This window comes from Nothobranchius furzeri, chromosome 16, assembly GCF_043380555.1.
Source record: "Nothobranchius furzeri strain GRZ-AD chromosome 16, NfurGRZ-RIMD1, whole genome shotgun sequence".
NCBI classification, from domain to species: domain Eukaryota; kingdom Metazoa; phylum Chordata; class Actinopteri; order Cyprinodontiformes; family Nothobranchiidae; genus Nothobranchius; species Nothobranchius furzeri.
The window spans coordinates 54,373,403-54,397,595 of NC_091756.1; the positions used below are offsets into that span (position 1 = coordinate 54,373,403).

General features: G+C 45.1%; 2 protein-coding genes across 19 annotated transcripts in view; one reads left to right on the forward strand and one right to left on the reverse strand.

Moving 5' to 3' along the window:
- The window catches only part of srcin1b (SRC kinase signaling inhibitor 1b), a 185,385-nt gene that overhangs the window by 59,621 nt on the left and 101,571 nt on the right, over positions 1-24,193 (reverse strand). The gene's annotated exons all lie outside the window — the stretch shown is intronic.
- LOC129161162 (uncharacterized) overlaps positions 263-24,193 on the forward strand; it is a 40,395-nt gene continuing 16,464 nt past the window's right edge. Inside the window, exons 1-3 of the mRNA XM_070545466.1 lie at positions 263-406; positions 895-1,057; positions 1,451-1,507. Coding sequence (XP_070401567.1) covers positions 263-406; positions 895-1,057; positions 1,451-1,507 — 364 coding nt within the window. The remainder of the gene's footprint in view (positions 407-894; positions 1,058-1,450; positions 1,508-24,193) is intronic.

Below are 24,193 nucleotides of genomic sequence, written 5' to 3' on the forward strand. Positions count from 1 at the left end.
CACAAATTAATCACTAAAAAGGTAGACCGATATGGTCCATTTTGGAGCAGTTTGTAGCAGTCTGGGGGATGGTGAACTCTGAATGACCTATAAAATAAAGTTTAAAATCTCAGAAACCATAGCAGCACAAACGTCAATTTTACCTGCACAAATCAGTTTGACGGGGGTCAGCTTCACAGAACTAAAAGAAGTGAGCTGATTTTTGAACCCCTGCATTGTTAATGTGACCCACAGTGTGACCTCAAAATTAGTTGAGAAGGCAATGTTAATTAATGGGCTGTTTCTGCAGTATATTCTGGGAGGCCTTTTCACATATAAGTCATATATCAGAAAGCGAACATGGCTGCCTAGAAGGCAGGGTTATGACCATGAAGTGAGCTCATTTTTGAACCCCTGCGTTGCTCATGTGACCCACAACATGCCCTCAAAAATTTCTTATTTTACATAAATGTGGCCTTTTTTATGGAGATTTGATTAATGTTGATTTTTCATTTAACTGTGACTGCTGAAATTTTTAACACTGATGAACATTTACAGTATAAATGCATGAAAGTATCAGTCTACAGCTGCAGCCTTCTGGACAGCCCAAATCATTCTACAAATACAAATGTGGACTGCTCAAAATCACTTGAAGGCCACTAATGTTATGCACTTTTGACCATCCTGATCTAAAAGTTAAAATTACATAAAAAATACACAAATTAAAAAACATACAAAGAGAGACAGTTTTATAAATTAATATTGAATTAATATTTATTATGATTAGTTTGAGTGGCTTTGAACTTCACTCATCCTGAGTCAGCAGCCCTGCTGCTCCATTGTGGCACTTTTCTCTGTGTTCTCAGTAAAGGCTGACTTACTCTTTTGCCTAACTGCCCATCCCCCACCTGATAGCTGCAGACGAAGTGGGCCCATAAACTAGTCATCCAATCAGAGTCATGCTACCTGTTCCTCCGTGCTGAGTTCAGTTGTGCCCAGCAGCACAGAAAGGGAGCAATTTTCATGGAGGAGGAAAGCTCACCAGAAGAGACAGGAGGGGAGATGTACAAAAGAAAAGGTAAGATGTGTAATGTTTTGTGCTTTTGTACAATTAGGTAGCCCAGACAGCAGAGTTCTGCACTCCATGTGAATTTTGTCTAGGTCAAGCTTGAAGCTGTAAAATGAAGTATGGAAAGCTCACTGCAAGGCAAGTTTGTGCGACTTTTGTCCACTAAACACTTATAAAAGCTGTAAAACGTTATGGATTATTTATGCCTACATGTCAGAAGCAAAGAAAGTACAGATTTTTTTTATTTATTTAATGGTACTGTGTAGTTAGTGCAGTTTACAAAATGGTGGCTAAAATGAAACCTAATGATTGAAAGTTGGGTACAAGGCTGAAGTTGGTTCACATTGTTTTGTGATGTGGTTTTATTTTTTTTAAAACAATTTTTCTCTTTTACATTTTTAGGTAAAATCAAAATATCACAAATGACGGATGAATACAAAGAAGATCAACAATTTTCAGGTAATCATTACCATTTGTGTATTTTCAACTAATGTGGTTCTAGTGCTTAATCAGGCTGGTTCTTAAATAGTTTCAAATAATGATTTTAAAAAGTCCATCAACAACTATTGGCAATTTTTGCCATTTTCTTATTGTCCTATAACCTACTTTTACTCTGTAAATATACATAAGAATAGCCTTTTTTACTGAAATTTTGTCTGAACATAATTTAATAATATTGTTAACTTTATTGGTTTTCAAAATGCATTGCACAAGGTGCATTGCTACATTACTTCACTATGAATGTTAATACAGTAAATATTTATTATTCAATCATCCATCCATTATCGTCCATTTATCCGGGTTCACGTTGCAGGTGCATTAACCTAAGAGAGGTCCAGACTTCCCTCACCACAGCCACTTAGGCCAACTCCTACAGGGGAATCCTAAGGTGTTCCCTGTCCAGCTGAGAAACATAGTCCCTCTAGCACAGGGATTCCCAAAGTGTGGTGTGCGCACCCCTGGGGGTGCGCGAGCTGCCGCTAGTGGGTGTGCGAGGTGAAAAGTGTAATGGCTGCGGAACTCAGAGAAGTCTGTCATATGTCACCATTAGCGTAGAAACTCATTTGTGGGTGGGCCAAAGAAAAAGTAAGTGGGCCCAATAAATGTAATTGAAAACAAGTATATTTTTGCACGCGCAAGTGTCCTCCACATGTGCCCTAACTTCATAATAATAATGCGCCGAGCTTCAGCACTCTGGCCTGCGCACAAGGATATGTTCCGTATTTGATCATTTTTAACGGTGTTGGAGGAATCTGAAGGTGATGAGTCATTCTGGCAGATTGTAATTAACACCTGTCTCATGCAGGTGTTCTGACATTGTAAACCTCACACACAGAACATTGTGGATGTAACAAAATAACAATAAATGATTCCCATTCAGGCCATTAACAGCGCGCTGAAGATCTGAAGTTCAGAGTGCGTCTGTCAGAGGTCAGACGCGTTCCGGCTGAACCACGGCTCACGGGTATACAAGTGAGCACATCTGGGCTGGGCAGAAGGAATTTTACAACATTGGTTTAAATAGCGCGAGACGCGGTGACTTGAGTGTCTGTGCCGCGCACGCACACACACACAGATTCAATAAGCGCACACGCTGCTTTAACTCCGGCGCGCCGTCAGACTGAAGGCAGAAATGAACGCTGCCTCCACCGTGATAACAACTTTTAAGAGGTTATTTTTCATTCAAGGTCAAATTAAGATATTAGCTTCTGGGATGAGTCGGGTCCACTCCAGCCAGTGACTCCTCATGAACCTGACCACATCTCATGTTACTGCAGCATTTGTTAATCCAGTCCGCATGACAGCGGATTGCAGATTCAGCCACACCATAAAACAGCAATAAGTCGGTCTGAGGCAAAAGTGAACATCATGGCTATATCTTGTCCCCTATTGACATTTGATTACGCACAAGTAGGTGACCAGTTCAGGTTTACGCAGAGCAGAAGGAAGGAGAGCGCTCTGGCCGCACAGGTTAAACGTTCCTACTTTAAGAAAACTGTTAAATTGCATTTTTTATGTGCTACCTGGGCACTCTAAATATTTATTTAAAATTAAATCAAAGGAAATTGTAATGGTATCGAATGTTTATTAATTACTATTTAAAAAATGAAAGTGATGGTGAATTTTTTTAACCCTCTCTGTTTAGCTTGACATCTGATATATATATATAGAGAGAGAGCCATGCCCCGATGTGGGGGCTGGGGGGGGTGCGTCGAGATGGTCGGGACATAGAAGGGGGTGCGCGGCTAAATAAGTTTGGGAACCACTGCTCTAGCATATCCTGGGTTTACATGTGCGTCTCCTCCCAGTTGAACGTGTCTGAAATGCATCACCAGTAAGGTATCCAGGAGGCATCCTAACCAGATGCCTGAGCCACCTCAACTGGATCCCCTTGATGCGTATAAGCAACACATGTACTTTGAGCTTCTCCCAGACGACAGAGCTTATTATTGGCATTTTCACGTCTGGTCTTGTCTATGTAGTGTCAGTTCGAGCCTGCAGGGTTAGGTTTTGTTCACACAGCCTTCTCAGTAATGCAGAAATACCTAAGCATGTGGGCGGGGGCAAAAGACACCTCCTTAAAGTTACTAATCAAAGGCGGGTGTAAGCCGTGGTGCTTTTGCAGTATCTGACCCTGAGCCACATATGACCCACATTGCAACGTCTACCCTTCTCAGTGAGATTGCTGTGTGTGCTCAGTCTGTCCTCACGCTGCCGCAACTGGAGCTTAAAGCTGCTTTCACATCAGGGCTGGTTCTCATCCGCCCAGGTGTTTTCTTTTCCACACTCAGTCGTTTTTTTCCCAGCCTTCTTCAAAAGACTGTCTGCTTTGGGCTGAACTGACCCAACACAACCACTGCCAGCTGATTGGCCAGCTCCAATTCATGCCTAGCATTAGAGGTAGCCTCAGATTGGTGGATAGAGTCAGCCAGCGGGGGCTTCCCGCAAGTGCGATTCATTATAATTCTAACAATTAAATAAAGTCTATCTTTAATTAATATTTGTTTTGTTTATTCTGTCATAAATTTTAACATGGCACAATCAAAGCACTTCACCAAGAGAGGTTTATGATTGATCAGTTGATGAAGCGTGATCATGGTGAACATGAGCACATAATTCTCTTTCCTAATGTCCGAAAGGATGGTGTGGAGTGCAGGCTGTGTGTTTAGCTAACCTGCAAGGAACATCAATATCAAAGTAATTATTAGGGTTGGGCATTGTTTGATTTAGAACAATTCCAATTCCAATTCCTTGTTTCGATTCCGGTACCCATCGATTCCCAATTCCGATTCTTTCAAGACATGGCATGTTTTAAATGAGCCAGCTAACCACAGGTCCTACTTGATGAAATAATCTTAATTTCAACATGATTTTTAATTCTATGAACAATATGGTGTGTGGGAGTTTTGCAACTTGTCGTTTTGCATCTTGGGAGTAGCATGGGAGTGAACTGTAAAGAAAACAACTAATTGGTTTGTTTTGTTTTTATAATGTTTCAAAATTCGGATTGTAATCGACATTAAAATTTGATTAATTGAGCAGCCCTATGAAAAAGAAACTTTTGTTTACAATTACAGAGGTCAGACATTTTCTGCAGTTCCTTGCCAGGTTAGCACACTCTGCAACAATGATTGTAGTCCTCTATACCAGTGGTTCCCAAACTTATTTAGCCGCGCACCCCCTTCTATGTCCCGACCATGTCGACGCACCCCCCCCCCCCCCCCCCCCCACCCCCACATCAGGGCATGGCTCTACATGTATATATATATTAGGGCTGCAACAACGAATCGATAAATTCGATGAAAATCGATTACTAAAAGCGTTGGCAACGAATTGCGTCATCGATTCGTTGTGTCGCACTCGCGCTGCTGCGAACCGGTTCCGCCCAAGGCCGGATTAACTGGGCAATTGCCCAGGGCCCACGAACTCTAAAGGGCCCAGGGCACGAGCAAAATACTGTATCTATAATTTCCCGCTTTATGAGGACTAAGGTGACCATACGTTCCGTTTTCCCCGGACGTGTCCACTTTTCACTCTCTGTCCGGCGCGTCCGGACCGGACTGCGGGTTCTTGTATTGATGAAAATGTCCGGCTTTTCATCCAGGGGCAGGGATCGAATTATGGGGGAGCTGGATATCCTACACATCCAGGGGAACCGGAAAAAAGTTTTCTATATTATATCATTTTTGGACTCTTTTGAGCAGAGAGCGGCACAGCGCATTGTCGCGCAGCGATCCAGGCAGCTGCTTCCGGCGCACAGTCCATTCTCAAAGTGGCGCAACCAAAAAACTATAATTAGCACACGATCGTTCATGTCTATTTTATGTCTTATTTGTGCCTGCAGCGCTCTGCTACTGCGGAGCTCATCACCTGTGCTGCGGTGATGTCACCTCACGCAGCATCGAAAACGCGCTCTGCGCTTTGCATTCAGGAGATCCCTTTGATCTGCTCAGAAGTAACTGATGAGGTGAAAAAGTAAGAATCCAGGCAGCAGTTTTTCTGGAGAATTAAGAGGAGATGCAGGAAGATGAGACAGACAGGACAGGAAAATAGTTAAATAAAAACAAGAAAACAAAACAAAGTGTTGAAAAGTAAAATGTAGGTGGATTTATCTCCACTACATGTTTTTACCAGTAAAAAAAACAATAAGTTACACACACGTAATATTTATAAATTTGATACTATTCAGATCACCTTCAACACTCAGTCACACACCCAGGGCCGTTTCAAGACATTTTGGGGGCCAAGGCAAAATGCCCCCCCCCCCCCCCCCCCCCCCCCCATAACTGGGCTCCCCAGAGGCCTCTGTGTAATCCATACCCTCTCCAGGAGTGTTAGTTATACAGTGTTTATAAAAGCCCCTCAGACATTACTGACATGTTCTAATATTATCAGATGAAAAACTAAATTATCAGACATGCTGTCTCATCTGCTGCTTTTCTAAACTTGCAAAAAGTAACAAAACCATGTGAAAGCCACTATTTGTGGATTCTCTGAAAGTTTCCATGGAGTGTGTGACAACTTATTTTTTCAGTCATTTTTGGAAATAGTGATCAATTTTGATTAATTCACAGCCTATGTTTAATTACATTTAAAAATTAGTTGTTTGACATCCCCCGTTATAATAAATGTCTACAGATGAGATCAAACAAAACAGATGAGAATTGCCCTTAAGCTGTTTAACTTGGACCAAGCATTTTAGGTCACAGATAGATGTAGCTTAGGGTCTCTGTCTATTCACCTTATAAGACAATTTAGGTGATGGCATGTTGTTTTTCTGCTATTGAACTGTTTTCCAATAATGTTGTGTTAAATAAAGTGAAGGAAGGAGAGAAACAACATTTCCCTAGCAGTTTTTAAAAATTTCCCCATGTAATCCGATTAATCAATTAATCGTGTCGAGACCCCATCCGATTAATCGATTATCCAAATAATCGTTTGTTGCAGCCCTAATATATATATATATATATATATATATATATATATATATATATATATATATATATCAGATGTCAAGCTACACAGACAGGGTTAAAAAAATTCCCCATCACTTTCATTTTTTAAATAGTAATTAATAAACATTCGATACCATTACAATTTCCTTTGATTTAATTTTAAATAAATATTTAGAGTGCCCAGGTAGCACATAAACAATGCAATTTAACAGTTTTCTTAAAATAGGAACGTTTAACCTGTGCGGCCAGAGCGCTCTCCTTCCTTCTGCTCTGCGTAAACCTGAGCTGATCACCTACTTGTGCGTAATCAAATGTCTATAGGGGACAAGATATAGCCATGATGTTCACTTTTACCTCAGACCGACTTATTGCTGTTTTATGGTGTGGCTGAATCTGCGATCCGCTGTCATGCGGACTGGAACAACAAATGCTGCAGTAACATGAGATGTGGTCAGGTTCATGAGGAGTAACTGGCTGGAGCGGACCCGACTCATCCCAGAAGCTAATATCTTAATTTTACCTTGAATGAAAAATAACCTCTTAAAAGTTGTTATCACGGTGGAGGCAGCGTTCATTTCTGCCTTCAGTCTGACGGCGGCGGCGCGCTGGAGTTAAAGCAGCATGCGCGCATATTGAATCGGTGTGTGTGTGCGCACGCGCGGGCGGCACAGCCGCTCAAGACACCGCAACTCGCGCTATTTAAACCAATGTTGTAAAATGACTTCTGCCCAGCCCAGATGTGCTCACTTGTGCACCCGTGAGCCGTGGTTTTGCTGGAACCACTGTATGTACAGTCTATGGCTGGAACGCGCCTGACCTCTGACAGACGCACTCTGAACTTCAGATCGTCAGCGCGCTGTTAATAGCCTGAATGGGAATCATTTCTTGTTATTTTGTTACATCCACAATGTTCTGTGTGTGAGGTTTACAATGTCAGAACACCTGCATGAGACAGGTGTTAATTACAATCTGCCAGAGTGACTCACCACCTTCAGATTCCTCCAACATCGTTAAAAATGATCAAATACGGAACATATCAGCGTGCGCAGGCCAGAGTGCTGAAGCTCGGCGCATTATTATGAAGCTAGGGCACATGCGGAGGACACGCACGCGCGCGACAGAACATATCGGCGTGCGCAGGCCAGAGTGCTGAAGCTCGGCGCATTGTTATTATGAAGCTAGGGCACATGTCTTGTTTTCAATTACATTTATTGGGCCCACTTACTTTTTCTTTGGCCCACCCACAAATGAGTTTCTACGCTAATGGTGACATATGACAGACTTCTCTGAGCTCCGCAGCCATTACACTTTTCACCTCGCGCACCCCCTAGCGGCAGCTCGCGCGCACCACACTTTGGGAATCCCTGCTCTATACAAATGTTCTAGTACGATTAAGAGCAGTTGTTGAATGAGATTGTTTTAAGCCCCCTCAAAAGTCATTATCCCCTAGTTGGCAACAGAAAAATAACTAGCCACAGTTATTAACAGATGCCCTTCTCTTCCTGCTAATTAGTGGCTGACTGTGTGAGATATTTCACAGCATTGACACCTATTACTAGAACACAGTGTGTATCGCAGATATACAGTCAGTGCATTAATCTTGGTGTTAAACTTGTTATACATTTTCTTTCTTTCTTTTTTTATTTATTTATTTTTATTTAACTTATAATTTATGAGGATAGAAACCGCTTGAGATGTGTCATCTCATTTTCGAGCAGGTCCTCAGATCATACAACAAAAATAGTCTATAAGGCATCAGTCATTTACATTATCACAACACAATCACTAAGTCAAGCAAAAAAATATATATTAATAAATAATAACAATAATAATAATGATGATAATAATAATAATAAACAAATACATATTAGCAAGGGTCATCTTGAAAAAGCATAATAATAAAAGCAGACCCAGTATACACAGGCAGACTTATCCAAATTTGGCGGTGACAGCAAAACAATCACAAATAGGCATTCAATGCTCGTAAAGACAGTTTATAAATAAACGAATAGAAGAAATGGACCTCAAGTTTGAAGGAAACTTATTCCACTCATTAGGAGCTTTAACACAAAAGGCATGTCTCCCCACTTCAGTTCTAAACCGGGGAATAACAAGTGACAGATCAACAACAGATCGAGTTTGATGCTCGGGGATTACAGGAGCTAACAAAACTTTCAAATAATAAGGAAAATCAGAGTGAATACATTTAAAAATAAAAATCAACCTATGAAATTGATGTCTAACTTTCAATGAGTACCATGAAAGGCGTTTGTACATTTGACAGCGATGGGTTCTGAACGGACAACATAAAACAAAACAAACATTGTTGTAAATAACATCCAGCGAATGAAGACATGTAAATGAAGAGTTTTGAGAGATTGTATCTGCATAATCAAAAATAGGAAGCAGAAGCTGAGTTGCAACACATTTATGTACTTGTCAAAACAATTAATAGAACGGTTAAGTGTTCTTAAACAACTAGTAATTTTATGAGAAACAGCCCGGTTATAATTTTTGAATGATAAATCCGGCTCAATCCAAACTCCTAGGTATTTTAATATCTCAGTGGAATGTACTTCAGAGCGGTCCAAAAAATGCAGTTGCAGATTCCCGCTTGCCCCAAATGTAAAATAATATCTTCTAAACAGCACTGAATATGTTTTAGATTCATTAATGGGTTTATTTTGAGTTAACCAATGTTGCACATTATTAGAATTAGATTTGAGGATCTCATGCAATTCATAATTATTTGGCTTAGTAGAATATAAAACTGCATCATCGGCATACAAATGAACAGAACAGGAGGTGCAGCTTAAAGGCAAATTATTAATAAAAAATAGAAAATAGCAAAGGCCCCAGAGGCGAACCCTTTTTTTATCTGTAATTCATTTATTTCCAGATTGTAATTTCAGTGGACAATGTGGCTGTTGAATTTTGTCACCACTCTGTTTTCTGCTAGGGCCTCTACTGTTCTTCCTTAAGCTGCTCTGTCTTTAGCACAGGCTGAGTTCTTTTAAAGGAATCTCATACCATCTTAACCCTGATGACATTTAACTGTACATCATGAAATGTCTAAGTTGGAGCTGTTACACACCTGCTTAGACTTGATTTAAAACCTGGATGGCTGGGAGCTTTCTACAACTGAATGATAAGACTGAGACCCTCATCTGTGTCCCAGACAAGCTGGTTTCCAAAGCCATAGACTCTCTTGGTCAGCTTTCTCACACCAAACCCTCTGTCAGGAATGTCGTTGTGACCTTTGACCCAGGTTCAGACATTCAGACAGCATTATAGAGCCATTGTGATAAACTGGCCAGTCACCATGCCATTCATTTAATATTTATGTATTGAATATTCATGTACTCCTCAACAGAGTAGTTGAGTAAAACTATTCCATGCGAAATTTTTAAAATAAAGTAGTCATGCACACTTTCACAGAACCAGCTACAGCAGCATTATGCACTGGAACCACTTTTGTGGAAACACCTCGTGTGTTGTGCCATTTGTAATTGTAAAGAAACACTAAACAGTTTTCCCCTTTTAAGGTACAGAACTGTCAAGCGATAATTCTGACACAGAGTACCAACCATCGAGGACTGATTCTTCCAGTGATGAAGACATGACCTTGATGAAACCTACCCCATTCATCCAGCTAAAAAACAAAAAGGCAAAAAAGAAAAACATGTCAGTAAAAAAACAAGTTCTAAAATCAAAACATAAACGGCAAGTTTCTTTAAAAGAGCAAGACATAGAGGAACGAAAACAAGAACAAATATCTGTGACTGATTCATCCAGTGATGAAGATGGGACCATGTTGGACTGTACCCCATCCATCCAGAAGAAAAACAAAAAAGCTAAAAAGAAAACAGTGCTTGTAAAAAAACAAGACTTAAAATATAAACATAAACGGCAAGTTTCTTTAAAAGAACAAGACATAGAGGAAGGAAACCATGAACAAACAATTACGTCTGTGACTGATTCATCCAGTAATGAAGACAGGACCATGTCGGACTGTACCCCATCCATCCAGCAGGAGTCATTCAATCCAGCAGAAGTCAAAGGAAATCATGAAATGATAGTCAATGTGAACAAAGAAATGGATGGAAAAAGAAAATGGGACAAGGTCCATTACTGTTTTTTTTGCAAAAGACCTTTTTCCAAAATCTCGAGACATTTGGGGCGCAAACACAAGGATGAAAAAGAAGTATCTTATGCATTCAGCTTTCAAAGTGGCTCCAAAAGGCGTAATATGCTATTGGAGTCCCTTCGCAACAAAGGTGACTGGGAACACAATAAGCAAGTTTTAGAAAAAGGCGAAGGTGAAATTGTAACGTGGAAACGGCTTTCAAAGACGATGGATGTAAATGATTACTTACCGTGCCAACACTGTTACGCGATGTTTAAGCGAAGAGCACTTTGGCGGCACGAGAAAACTTGCAGGATCTACCTTCTAGAGCAGGAGGGTGACAATATGCAAGAAAAACGTGGGAGAAAAAGAGTACAAAAAGCTTCTTCCTGTCTGATTCCGATTTGTGAATCATCTGAGGGATTTGAAAACATAATCCACAATATGATCCAAGATGAAGTGAGTGTACAAATCAGAAATGATGACATGATTTGTAATTATGGCAATGCATTATTTGCCAAAAAAGGACGGGAGCAATCCCAGCATGTTCATATATCCCAGAAGTTGAGAGAGCTTGGGAGGCTTTTGATAGCTGCCAAAGAGATTGACAAGAGTATTAAAGCTCTTAAAGATCTTTGTGACCCAACCAGATTTGAGGTAGCAGTTAAAGCTGCAAGAAAAGTTGCTGGTTACAGGAACAGCACTTCAGAATATGGCAAGCCATCTACTGCTGTTAAAATTGGATTTTCTCTAAAGGGAGCTACTGAAGCTTGGATTGGACGTTGCCTAATGGCATCAGATGTGTTGGCTGAAAAGAAGGCAAAAAAGTTTAAAGAGCTGATGGATAGGTCTTGGTCAAGCTATGTTGCAACAAATGCTCACAGCTCCCTTGAGCAAAGAAAGTGGAACAAAGAAGACTGTGTCCCTCTGACAGAGGATGTTATTACTCTGCAAAAATATTTAAGACAAAAGGAGGATGAGGCAAAGGAGGAGCTGAAAATAAATTCAAGCACTACAGCATACAAGCTATTGAGTGAATGTCTTCTTGCACAAATAATTGTATTCAACAAGAAGCGTGAAGGGGAAGCATCCCGCTTGACCCTGGAGACATATATGAAAGCAGACACTGGCCCAGTTAACAAGGACATCTACGAGACACTCTCACCAGTGGAACAACAAATGAGCAAGAGGCTTACACGTATAGTAACTCGTGGAAAGAGAGGGAGAAAAGTACCTATTCTCCTCACTGAGCGCACAAAGACATCTCTTGACTTCCTAATTGCAAAGCGAGAAGATGTTGGTGTGCTCGATGATGTTGAGGGTCTGACCTCATGAGGAAATTACTATGCAGTGATTTTCTCCAAAATGACTGTGCTTAAATTGCTCTGAAAAGCAAATAACCACATCAGCGCCAAGAAACTTCATTTCCCATGATGCTTTGCACACGGAAGCATTGGGATGATGTCACCGCCTAGTACCAGAAACACGTTCTGCGCATGTGCGGGAAGCCGTGGAGCTTTCCCCGCGAACTAAGACCATAAATCTTCAGCAGAGACAAAGAAACCTCGTTCTTTTGCCCAGGATACCTGGCGGTGAGGACACGCTTGTCGAACGCTCCGACTGCTTTGAGCACGCGGAAGCTCTAAGAGCCAAGTTGAGCCCACGGGACCGCTGATCTGCTCGTTTCTGCTCCCCTCCAGCTGATGTTTGAGGACACAGAACCAGCGGAGGGAAACAACAACTCCATCCAGCTCTCAGAAACGCTGTAAGTTGTCAAACTCAGCCCAAAAGGAACTTCGTTTTCTTTGTGTCCAGCCGTGGAGAAACACTCGTGGAGCCAAACAACGGAGAAAGCATCAAACCGGCGGATGACGCTGAAAACTGCGGAGAAACACGGAGAACCGTCAAATCAAAACAGTGAGGGACGCTTCACTGTTCTGGTGATCAGAAACTCATCTCTTTCTCTCATTCTTTCCTTCTCCCGTTTCCTCTATAGTCTCAAATAAGCAATAAACCGCGTCTATTGCTTAAAAAGTAGCTTCGTGTTTTCCTCTTTCGTCCCAAACACGTCCGTCGGGTCATTTTGAAAGAATAAACTGCTTATTGATCATTGTTTGGTATCTTTAAATGTTTTCTGCTTGGCCACGTGGTTAAACTAAAAGATATTATTCGTGATTAATCTTTTGTGTTGTTTCATGATCTTTTGAAATGTTTTGAGTGATTTAAGGTTAAGTTACTACTGATTCTAAGTGCTTTGGAAGTTAAAGTGCAAGTTGCCACCCACACTTTAGCCAGACAAAGGGGTCAGCCATCTTGTATTCAAGACTCCATTTTGAATCCACACACACACACACACACACACACACACACTACTCCTTTGTGAGAACAAAGGACCCCATTCATACATCCTCCATCACATGCAAACACATCCATCTTCAATCATATCACATGGTTATTATTCATTTATGCCACTGTTTATTCATTTGACAAATTGTTAATTAAACGTTATAAAATTCAGATTTTCGTCTCCAGTAGCTTTGTTGTGTCGAAGAGAAGTCTCTGCTCCAAGGATTCTACGAACTTCAAGAAAGACTGATAAGAGTTTTGGATTCAATTTTTCCCCGGTTGAAGGGGAATGGTGCCCCGTATATCTAAGAATATCTTAATTAATTAATAAATCAGTAAATATTTACATATTTACAGAATTTATTGAAGAATCCAAAAGTAAGTTAACGCTTACGAATTGTTCGCTCCTAATAACCCCAACATTTTATTGGTGCGGCCCGTGTGAGGCTTGGATACACAGAGATTTCTATCCGGCACAAACAAACAAATAAATCCAAAGAGCTTGAATTAAAAATAATCAGTTGTTCAGCCTTGAACCAGCAACAGAGTGGTGCTGATTTCGCTGAGCAGGAAGCTGCATCGAACTCTCACCAGTAACTCAGTGCTTCTTTAAAGGTGCAACGTGTAAATTAATTCTGGTTGACCTTTTAGGTTAAAATTCAGCTTTTCCTTAAAGGTGCAACGTGTAATTAATTCTGGCTAACCTTTTAGGTTAAAATTCAGTTTTCCTTAAAGGTGCAACGTGTAATTAATTCTGGCTAACCTTTTAGGTTAAAATTCAGTTACTCATTAAAGGTGCAGCGTGTAAGTAATTCTGACTAACCCTTTTAGGCTAAAATTAACTGCTAATTTAGATACTTTAACTCACAGTGGCTATTATAACTAACTGAAACCTTCACTCAAAGACTGATAACACCCTGTTTGCTAATATTCTGAAGGAATAATAGCACATTTAACACTGCAAGTGTTGTAAGACGTTGCTACGGCAACGCACCAGCTTTTGCTAAAATACTGAAAGGAATAGTATTTTAAGCGTCAGTCACGGCATTCCGTGCAATTTAAAACGCTAAAACCTGTGCGCACAAAGGTTAATTTAGTGTTTTTCTGCTACAAAGCTAGCAGTTGCTGCCCAAAAGGTGCAGCTTGATCTATCTGCAGAAGCTCTACTAGGCTATTTTTGGTTCGGTTGTTAAATGGAGGGACAGAGTAGTGAACTGACCAACTCCCAGCAACCAGGTGGCGCTGCGGCCCACGACTATGAACCTGGCCTACTTTCTGGACAAATATTGTCCAAACTGGTCGCGGTTGCTCGAGAACCCGACTACCCTTCTAGGGATTTCACTGAAGAACAGCGTAGCGTCGAGCTAGAAGCTGTAATTGATCAAATAGAAAACCCGGATGGTACAAAACCAATCCAGGTTCACTTAGCTAAGTTAGCCTTGATCCTCTATCAGAGAGAACTCCAACATGATCAAGAGATCATGAAGCTCCAGAGCATGCTAGCTGAAAGGCAGCAAAATGGATGGCAGAAGGATGACGAGGAGGAAGACGACACCCGCACCGATTCTGGGGAAGATGGGGAGGAGACCCCGCCCCCCTCTGCTGATGACAACAGACAGTGGGAAGGGGGGAAACACCAGGACTCTCTAGACGGACGCACGCCGCAGGGGAGAGATGAAGCTTATCTGTCCCAACCTGCGGCCCCGTTCCCTACACACACTCTAGGGCATTCAGGACCATCTAGGGGCCGAGGGCAATTCGCCCTCGAACCCCAGGTTGGACAACCACCCTCATCTTCACGGCCTTCTCAATCAGTGAGAAGTCAACCAGCTGAGCGGCACCTCTATTTAGACCGCTCCCCCAGTCCACGAAGGGTGCAAGGTGCCGGCTGGGGTTATGCACAAGCCCAACCTGCACCTCCACCATCTACCCATCCTTGCTACTCCAGTACTCGGCATGCCGATAACCAGCTGCAGGACAAAGCATCATACGCCAGTCCGTACCCGGACAAAGTGTATTACGCAGAAGCCCCAGTTGAAAGACGCAGGCTGCACTACGCAGACGTGCCCCGGGAGGAGGACCTCCCAAGACACCCACGTGACGTGCCAGCAGCCCGCCACAGCATGCCGAACCCCGATTTGGGCCCCAGGAGTCAACATTGGGAGCCCAGAGCACACCAGCGATATCCAGCGCCTTCTGAGACAGACCGTGGGTCAGAGTCAGAGGATGACGCACCGTACCGTGAGTCAGGGCTCCGTGTACGTCAAATTGAATCGCTAACTAAAGACATAGAACGCTTTGATCCTAACACCAATGAATCCAATGTCGACGATTATCTCAGGGAGATAGAACGTTGTCTGCTTGATCTTCCAGCACCCTCTTCAAGGGAAAAGCTCAAGCTAATTTGGAAAACCACATCTAGAACGGTGCACGGTTTCATGGAAACTCTACCACCTGACATTCGTGATCGGTACTCCTCGCTCTGCCGAGCGTTGAGAGATGAATACGCCACGTATGCAGACTCTGCGTCAGCTACAATGGGGGCCTTCTCCATCAAACACGGGAGGAACGAACCCCCCAGAGAGTATTATCGCCGACTCAAAAGTGCTTATTTCCAAGGTCGAAACGGCCCTGGGCTCGAGGAAGACCCTGCCTTCAGATCCCTGTTCATTCACAACCTGCACGAGTGTGTTCGCTCCGAAGTCTCAATGTATTGTCGGATGAAAAAACTGACAACTCAGGAGATTAGGAGATACGCTCAACAGGCTTGGGAAGCCGGCGGAAAGCCCCAAAAGCCTGACGCACATCACCGCGTCATGCACCTAGCTCCCGACGCCGAGCCGCGTTTGGATCTCGAAGGCACAGAAGCTCCACCCACTAAGCCAAAATCTGCTAAACCTAGACCTGCTAAACCGCGAGAGCAGTCCCAATCTCCTCAACAGGGGAAGGGGGGTGCTGATTGGCCACCTAGGTCTGGACAATCAGACAGGAAGTGGCCCAACCAAAACCAACGGCAGGCAGGTCGGAACAGTGGAAGGTTTAAGGAGCGCCGCCCACAGGTAGGTCCCGAACACAAGTCCGCAGTTGAGTACTTGACCAAAGCCGACCTCCAGGAGATGTTTCAGCAGTTCCTAGCTAAACAGAAGGAACAGCTGAGATCTGCAGATGAGACCCCTGAACCAAAGTCTGCTTCTAAGAAGCCAGACTCAGAGCCAACGTCCGCATGACTAGGCGTGGCTCAACCCCCCAGCGTGGCCAGGACTTACCTGATCAGTTGGGGAAACACTACTGGTAGACCACAGGAGTCTCCTGAAATCTACCCCCCAGAGAAACCAGATACTAAATTTCTGAAGTTCCTTGGTGACTTAACAAACCATGATCATGCTCGCCGTTTGTACTGTAGCACCAATCTAGGTGGATGCATACAAGTTGATGCTCTGCTGGATACCGGCTCAGAAATCACCCTGATGTGCTCCACATTGTTCCATCGCGTGTCTGACACCATGCGGTCGCTCGGGAAACCAGTCCAGGTTGAACCTTGTGACCTGAAAATCACCAGCTACACCCAGACCCGGGAGTGTATCACTCACCGGGCGTGGCTGGATATCACCTTCCAAGACATGACTCTGGTTCACCCGTTTTATGTCTGCCAGCTAGACACTGAACCACTTCTCATTGGTCAGGACCTGCTTGAACGTCTAGCTCCCCTCATCGACTGCCAGAAGGGTCAACTGTGGGCCCAGGTGGACACACCTAAGCCCTGGAACCCAGATAGCAGCCGACCATCCTCCATTCTTGAAGTCAGCATAAGTGAGCCGCAAAACCCTTGTTCCAAGGTCATGCCCCTTCCTACGGCTCCCACAGACGATGTCCGCCTGCAAAGGCACGAAACCGCTCCTGGAACTCCTCTCTGCACACATTCATCTTTTCTCTGCTCGCTGAAGAACGTCAGCCTGCAGCCATATGCACCACACATAGTTGGTGGTCTTACCATCAACTGCACCCACATCTCAGATGCTCGCCTTGCTCTTTGGTCTGAAAAGTCAGCCATCAGCCAGCAGACGTTTGAACACCTGCGTCAGAAGGACCCCCTTCTGGTCAGTGTGACACGTAGCCATCGGCTCTTGTCACCTACTTGGCCGCAGAGGCTCCTGAAAGCGCCAGAGGTCTGCTCTCTGACTATCCAACTTGGAGCAAGACAGCTCACACATACATTCAGCATCATACCACAGCTTGATCCACCTGCACTCATTGGAGCAGATCTGCTGGTTCGACTAGGTGCCCAGCTGGACACTTGCAATCAAGTCCTTTGGGCCCGGGCCACACCTTCCTCTGAGCCTCGCTCAGAAGGCCGTGAACACTTGCTGTCCGGACAGACCATTCCACAGGCCTGCCGTGCAGTGGTTGAGGCCAGCACGGTTCTGCCCCCACTGGTCAAAGGAGCGCCTGTTCGTCTGACTCTGATGAAGCATCAGAAGCTGCCAGGCACACAGGCCTTCTTCCAGCCATCACCACACTTCTTGGAGCTCAACTTAGCCGTCTGTGGCACGCCACTCTTGGAGCTGAACACTCGTTCTGTGTACTTGTTGGTCGAAAATCCGACCCAGAGTCCTATCCACCTGCCGGCAGGAAAGCCCTTGGGCATGCTGATAGATAGCTCATTCCATGACTTCGAACTTTCAGTTCCCGTGATCGGACAACTTCCGTTGTTCTTGAACGACAGACAGGTTGGTGTAGACACATTCAGTACTTTCCCTTCACAAATGATTACCATCAAGCGACATGAAGCCCTTCCTAAGGAACCCATTTGCAGTGCAACCTTAGATACTGACAGCGGTCAGTATCTAACGGTTTTTGCAATAAATACTCAACCCTCTGAGTCACCGGTTGAAAGCCCGGAACACCAGAGACCCTCCTCCTCTGAACCTTATGACGGCTTCGAGGCCGAAGTCAGCCAGCAGCTTGACAAAGCGGATGCGCTGGAGTCAGAGGAGCAGAGAGCAGCGCTTAGAAGCCTGTTCTATGAGTTTCAGTCCATCTTATCCAGGGACTCCCTGGACTGTGGACTCACAAACCTGCATACGGTTCGCATTCCAACGAACCCGAATGCCCCTCCTACTTTTGTACGTCAGTACAAGATTCCCCTCGCTGCTTATGAGTCGATCCAGGAGATCCTCGATCAGCTGAAGGAGAAAAACATCATCAGAGAGTGTAACTCCACTTACAACTCTCCCATCTGGCCGGTTCTGAAACCGACTGGGAAATGGCGCCTCACCATAGACTATCATGCACTGAACAAACAAGTACCTCTCTCCAGGTGGCCTATGATCCATTTAGATCAGGAGCTAGCCAGAGTCAGAGATGCTCGTTTCTTCTCTACGGTTAACGTAGCCAACGGCTTCTGGACCATGAAGGTTGAGCCGGCGGACCAGTATAAACTGGCTTTCTCCTTTGGAAATCGCCAATATACTTGGAACCGCTGCCCCTTTGGCTACTCTAACTCACCTGCCGAGTTCAACATCTTCCTCCACAAAGCCATGTCAGATGCTGCTTCCAGAGGGAACCTCATATATGTCGATGACATCTTGATGAGGAGTCGAACCTTCGAGGAGCACCTGGCCGAACTCCGTCACGTGCTGCAACAGCTCGCTGACGCCGGAGCTAAATTGGCGATTCTCAAGGGACAGTGGCTAACCAAAGTGGAGTATGTTGGACTGCTGGTTGGCCCTAATGGAGTCGAGCCCCAAGCGGGACGCATTAGAGCCATTCAGGACATCAAAGCCCCAGCTAATCTGACCGAACTCAGGAGCTTCCTCGGAGTCTGCAACTACTCCAGGCAGTTCATTGAGGAGTACGCTGAAATAGCGAGGCCCCTCACTGAGCTGCTTCGGAACGACACACCTTTCGTGTGGGACAGACCCCAAGAACTCTCCTTCCAGTTCCTAAAACAGAAGTTGGTGTCCGCACCCTGTCTGGCTTACCCAGACAAGGATAAAGAGTTCTACATAGAGGCGACTTTCTCCTCTCACTGCCTGAGCGCTGCTTTGAAGCAGAAACACGACCAGGACATGAGAGTTGTGGCATACGCCAGCAAGCCTCTGAGCAAGGTGGAACTCCAGTTCTCAGACTGTGAGAGAGCCCTCCTCTCTACAGTCTGGGCTGTCGAACACTTTCGTAGTTACATCGGTGGACAGAAAGTGATCATTGAAACGTGTCATCAGCCTGTCACCTTCCTAAACAGCCAGCGTCTGCGCGAAGGAAGAGTGTCAAACAGCCGCATTGCGACGTGGATGATGGTGCTCCAAGGATACAACATTGAGGTCAAGTATGGTCAGAACACCAAGCTAGCGCTAGGACAAGGGCTAGCAGGCTGCCAGCACTGTGACTCTGACTCCGTCATGGCCCCTCTGGACACACCTGCCGCAGTCTACCCAACCGCAGCCAATCATCGCTACTTTGATGAGAATGTTTGCCAAGGGCTTCCGAAAGTTTACACTGACGGATGTGCCTATCTTCACGAAGGCCAGCTCCGTGCTGGGGTTGGAGTCGTTTGGGTGGACTGTGACACTAAGCAACCAAATCACTACCGGTTGGGCCAAAAGTCTAGTCAGTACGCCGAAATTGCTGCAGTGTTGATAACCCTCCAGCAGGCGGCAGCCTTGGACATCACTCAAATCGTCCTTTGCTCTGATTCAAACTACGCTAGACACAGCTTCATCTCTCACTTCCCCATGTGGAAGGAGAACCACATGAAAAACGCCAGGAACAGAGACGTGAAACACTCGGAGTTATTCCTAGCGTGTGATCTGCTCACCACTGAGAAAGGCATAATGGTCTACTGGAGAAAGGTCAAAGGTCACTCCAGGACCCTAGGTCCGGAGAAAGATGGTAATGACGAAGCTGACCGCCTTGCTAAGCTCGGTGCTGACCAGGGAACCTGTTGGGAATTCAAAGACGAGTGGCTTCCACCCAAGGCCGTTCACGAGGTCTGCGCGATTACTCGTCGCCATGCTAGCCAGGCAGACGAACCTCGGACCGTTGAGGTACCCGTGTTTCTAGGCAGAAAACCACAGGACGCGGACCTAGTCACCATGCAGGAACAAGATCCTGACCTGAAGCTCATCCGCGAGCTTCTCCAAAAGGGCCCGATGCCTGAACAACCGTCACCACCTACTGGCGCAAGCCGAGATTTGGTAACCCTGCATCGTCAACTCGCGCATCTGAAACTACAAAACGATTTGTTAGTTTACATACGTGACGATCACAGCCCGCCGCGCTGGGTTGTTCCACTCCACCACAGAGGAGTGATGCTTGCCTACGCCCACGACACTCCGGTTGGAGGTCACCGCGGAGCAAAAGCTACCCTCGCGTCACTGACAGAAGTAGCGTATTGGCCGTCGATGTCCAAGGACGTACACAGCTATGTCCAAGGCTGCCTCATCTGTGCCCAGTTTCATCCCTCCCAGCCGCTTGCTAGAGCACCACTGCAACGCAGGGGAATAACCTTCCCTTGGTCCCACCTGCAGATCGACTGGGTTGGACCGGTTCCCAAATCGGCAAGAGGAAACAAATATATGCTAACTGTAACTTGCAGTTTCACAAAGTGGGTGGAATGCCTTCCAGCGCCAAACGATACAGCTGTCACAACCGCTGTACTGCTGATTAACCACGTTTTCAGTCGATGGGGACTTCCACTCTGCATTGACTCTGACCGAGGAACTCATTTCACATCCAGTGTAATGACGTCCCTGTTTGAACTTTTGGGAGTGGAAGTGAGATTCCACCTCCCCTATCACCCACAGTCATCCGGACAGGTCGAACGGATGAACCGCACGGTCGTCTCTATGCTCAAAAAGTACGTCTGCTCCACTGGGAAAGACTGGGACGTCAAGCTCCCTCTGGTCCTGATGGCCATACGGTCCACTCCACAGCGATCCACGGGGGTTACGCCCTTTGAGATGATGACCGGCAGACTGATGACTCTACCACTGCACCTCCTGTATCACCCAGAGGATGTCAGTGTTGCCACTGCCTATACCGCTCATCAGTATGTGGCAGACTTGAAAACACACCTCAGAGCTACGTTCGCGCACGCTCAGAAGAAACTGGAGACCAACGTAGAAGGCGCTAAGGCCTACTACGACCAAAAGACAACCAGCCGCGAATACGAGGTGGGTGACAAAGTATTCTACTTTCGGTTCGCCCAACCGGCACGCAAAGCTAAGAAGTTCCTGCCCCGCTGGTCAGGACCATTTGAGATCGTGGCAAAACTCTCTCCAGTTGCATACAGGTTACGCATCACCAAAGCAAGACAGGAGCCTGTCTACAAATGGGTGCATGCGAACCAAATCAAACCCTACGTCAAACCATCCCCGCGGGTACAGAGACCAGACTCCCCGCAGGAGGTAGACGTAGTCTCTACATAGTTCTATGTATGGAAATGGAAAAGGGGGGAAGTGCACGTTTAACCCACTAACATGTACTAACCGACAAAGAACCAGGCCCCCCCCCCCCCCCCCCCCCCCGCCGTCACTTTCACTAGCCAAGAGAAACTCCTCCTAGACCTCTAACAGGATGTACCTACTAAAACCTTACAGGGTACTCATGTTACTGTCAACCTACATTCTGCTCTGATTAATGAATCTCTACGTGCAATCAAGACTTTGTCTGACACCATACATCAGGATATTGTGTACACACGAGTGGTGAGAGATTTGATGCAGGACCTGCTCAGGGAAGTAAGTTCTACGCTAGACAGCTTGGTTGGAAGTCGTATTTCCCCGTACTTACCCCTCTACTGTGCACCTTTCACAAATCCACCTAGCGTACAGCCTAGGTAGTGCAATTCCCATTCACGTTGATGCAGAAAATTAGAACTCGGTTTCCTGTTACATGTTCCCATAATTGTGACACCTCACATCTATAGGTTTAAGTCGATGCTGAACTTTGGTATTTGAAAGGACGGTAGGCATTTCCACTTTGAACTAGAAACCTGGCACTCCATCACCTCAACCTCGAACAGCATGATTCGGAGATTGAGATCATGGACGCTTTCCAGGGTTATAACTTTGCCTTCGATTTAGAAATTGACCAACAATTACTGATTGAAGGAACCAAACTCGTTAAGTTCACACAAACCCCGCGTGAACTTACTTTGACGCTACATTGACACAGATTATACCACCTTAATCTGCACATTGGTCGCCCTGGGGATGGGATGGCTCATCACGGCCGTGATTGCTTATTCCGCCTACAGGCGTGTTAAGAAACTCCAAGATAAGATGCACTTGCTCACCTACGGTGTGCCTCGTAACCGCGTTCGGGGAGACTCCAAGCGTGAATGTACCACACCTGTCTAAAGGGGGTGAGCAACATTTTCTTTGTTATTCTGTAAACCTAAGAGTAGTTCTCATTTTAGTCTACCTCACATATTTATCTGAGTGTTGCAGTATGTCACATTCTTTATAAGCTACACACTGAATGTATGACCTAAGAATGCATTTTATGAGACCTCAAGGTTGCTATGAATTTTCTTGGATGTTATATGTTTTTTTTTGGGTTTTCTGTATTTTTGTTTCTTACTTGGTCACATATTGACTAGTGGTTATGTGCCGGCCCAGCTCAGTCTGTCAATGACTCTGTCTGACGCACCAGCACATTGTAGTACCTCTTAGTTTTATGGTCCTTGTTTTAGCCCAAAGACTGTCCTGATCCACCCTTTGGACCAAAAAAGGGGGGAATCTTGGGACCACATAGGTCAATGCGCGTTTGCGAACTATGGACCTCGTACATCACCGCGTGCTCCATAAACTGAACTGTATGGCCGGCGGTGAGATGCCTTTGTGTCCACTCGTGGAGTTAACCGCCCACCGACCTTCCTCCTTCTACACTACTACCTCTCGCATGGACGACATCATCATTGCGTACCACCTGCGTGAGTGGCTTCTTCTCGTTATGCGCGTTGGGGACTATCCCGTTTCCTATCCTCTTTGTGCCTGACCAGGATCAATGACCAAAGGCGCCAGGATCCAAGACAAAGACCAAAGACAAAGGCGTCCAAGGAGACCAACGTCCTAAGGGACAAACCCACCTGTGCTTCCGACAATCAAGTCGACCTACGTTCATGAGGAACAAACCCATCTGTGCTTCCGACGATCGAGCTTTGGGCGCGATCCCCGAAACCAAAAGGGGGAATGTTGAGGGTCTGACCTCATGAGGAAATTACTATGCAGTGATTTTCTCCAAAATGACTGTGCTTAAATTGCTCTGAAAAGCAAATAACCACATCAGCGCCAAGAAACTTCATTTCCCATGATGCTTTGCACACGGAAGCATTGGGATGATGTCACCGCCTAGTACCAGAAACACGTTCTGCGCATGTGCGGGAAGCCGTGGAGCTTTCCCCGCGAACTAAGACCATAAATCTTCAGCAGAGACAAAGAAACCTCGTTCTTTTGCCCAGGATACCTGGCGGTGAGGACACGCTTGTCGAACGCTCCGACTGCTTTGAGCACGCGGAAGCTCTAAGAGCCAAGTTGAGCCCACGGGACCGCTGATCTGCTCGTTTCTGCTCCCCTCCAGCTGATGTTTGAGGACACAGAACCAGCGGAGGGAAACAACAACTCCATCCAGCTCTCAGAAACGCTGTAAGTTGTCAAACTCAGCCCAAAAGGAACTTCGTTTTCTTTGTGTCCAGCCGTGGAGAAACACTCGTGGAGCCAAACAACGGAGAAAGCATCAAACCGGCGGATGACGCTGAAAACTGCGGAGAAACACGGAGAACCGTCAAATCAAAACAGTGAGGGACGCTTCACTGTTCTGGTGATCAGAAACTCATCTCTTTCTCTCATTCTTTCCTTCTCCCGTTTCCTCTATAGTCTCAAATAAGCAATAAACCGCGTCTATTGCTTAAAAAGTAGCTTCGTGTTTTCCTCTTTCGTCCCAAACACGTCCGTCGGGTCATTTTGAAAGAATAAACTGCTTATTGATCATTGTTTGGTATCTTTAAATGTTTTCTGCTTGGCCACGTGGTTAAACTAAAAGATATTATTCGTGATTAATCTTTTGTGTTGTTTCATGATCTTTTGAAATGTTTTGAGTGATTTAAGGTTAAGTTACTACTGATTCTAAGTGCTTTGGAAGTTAAAGTGCAAGTTGCCACCCACACTTTAGCCAGACAAAGGGGTCAGCCATCTTGTATTCAAGACTCCATTTTGA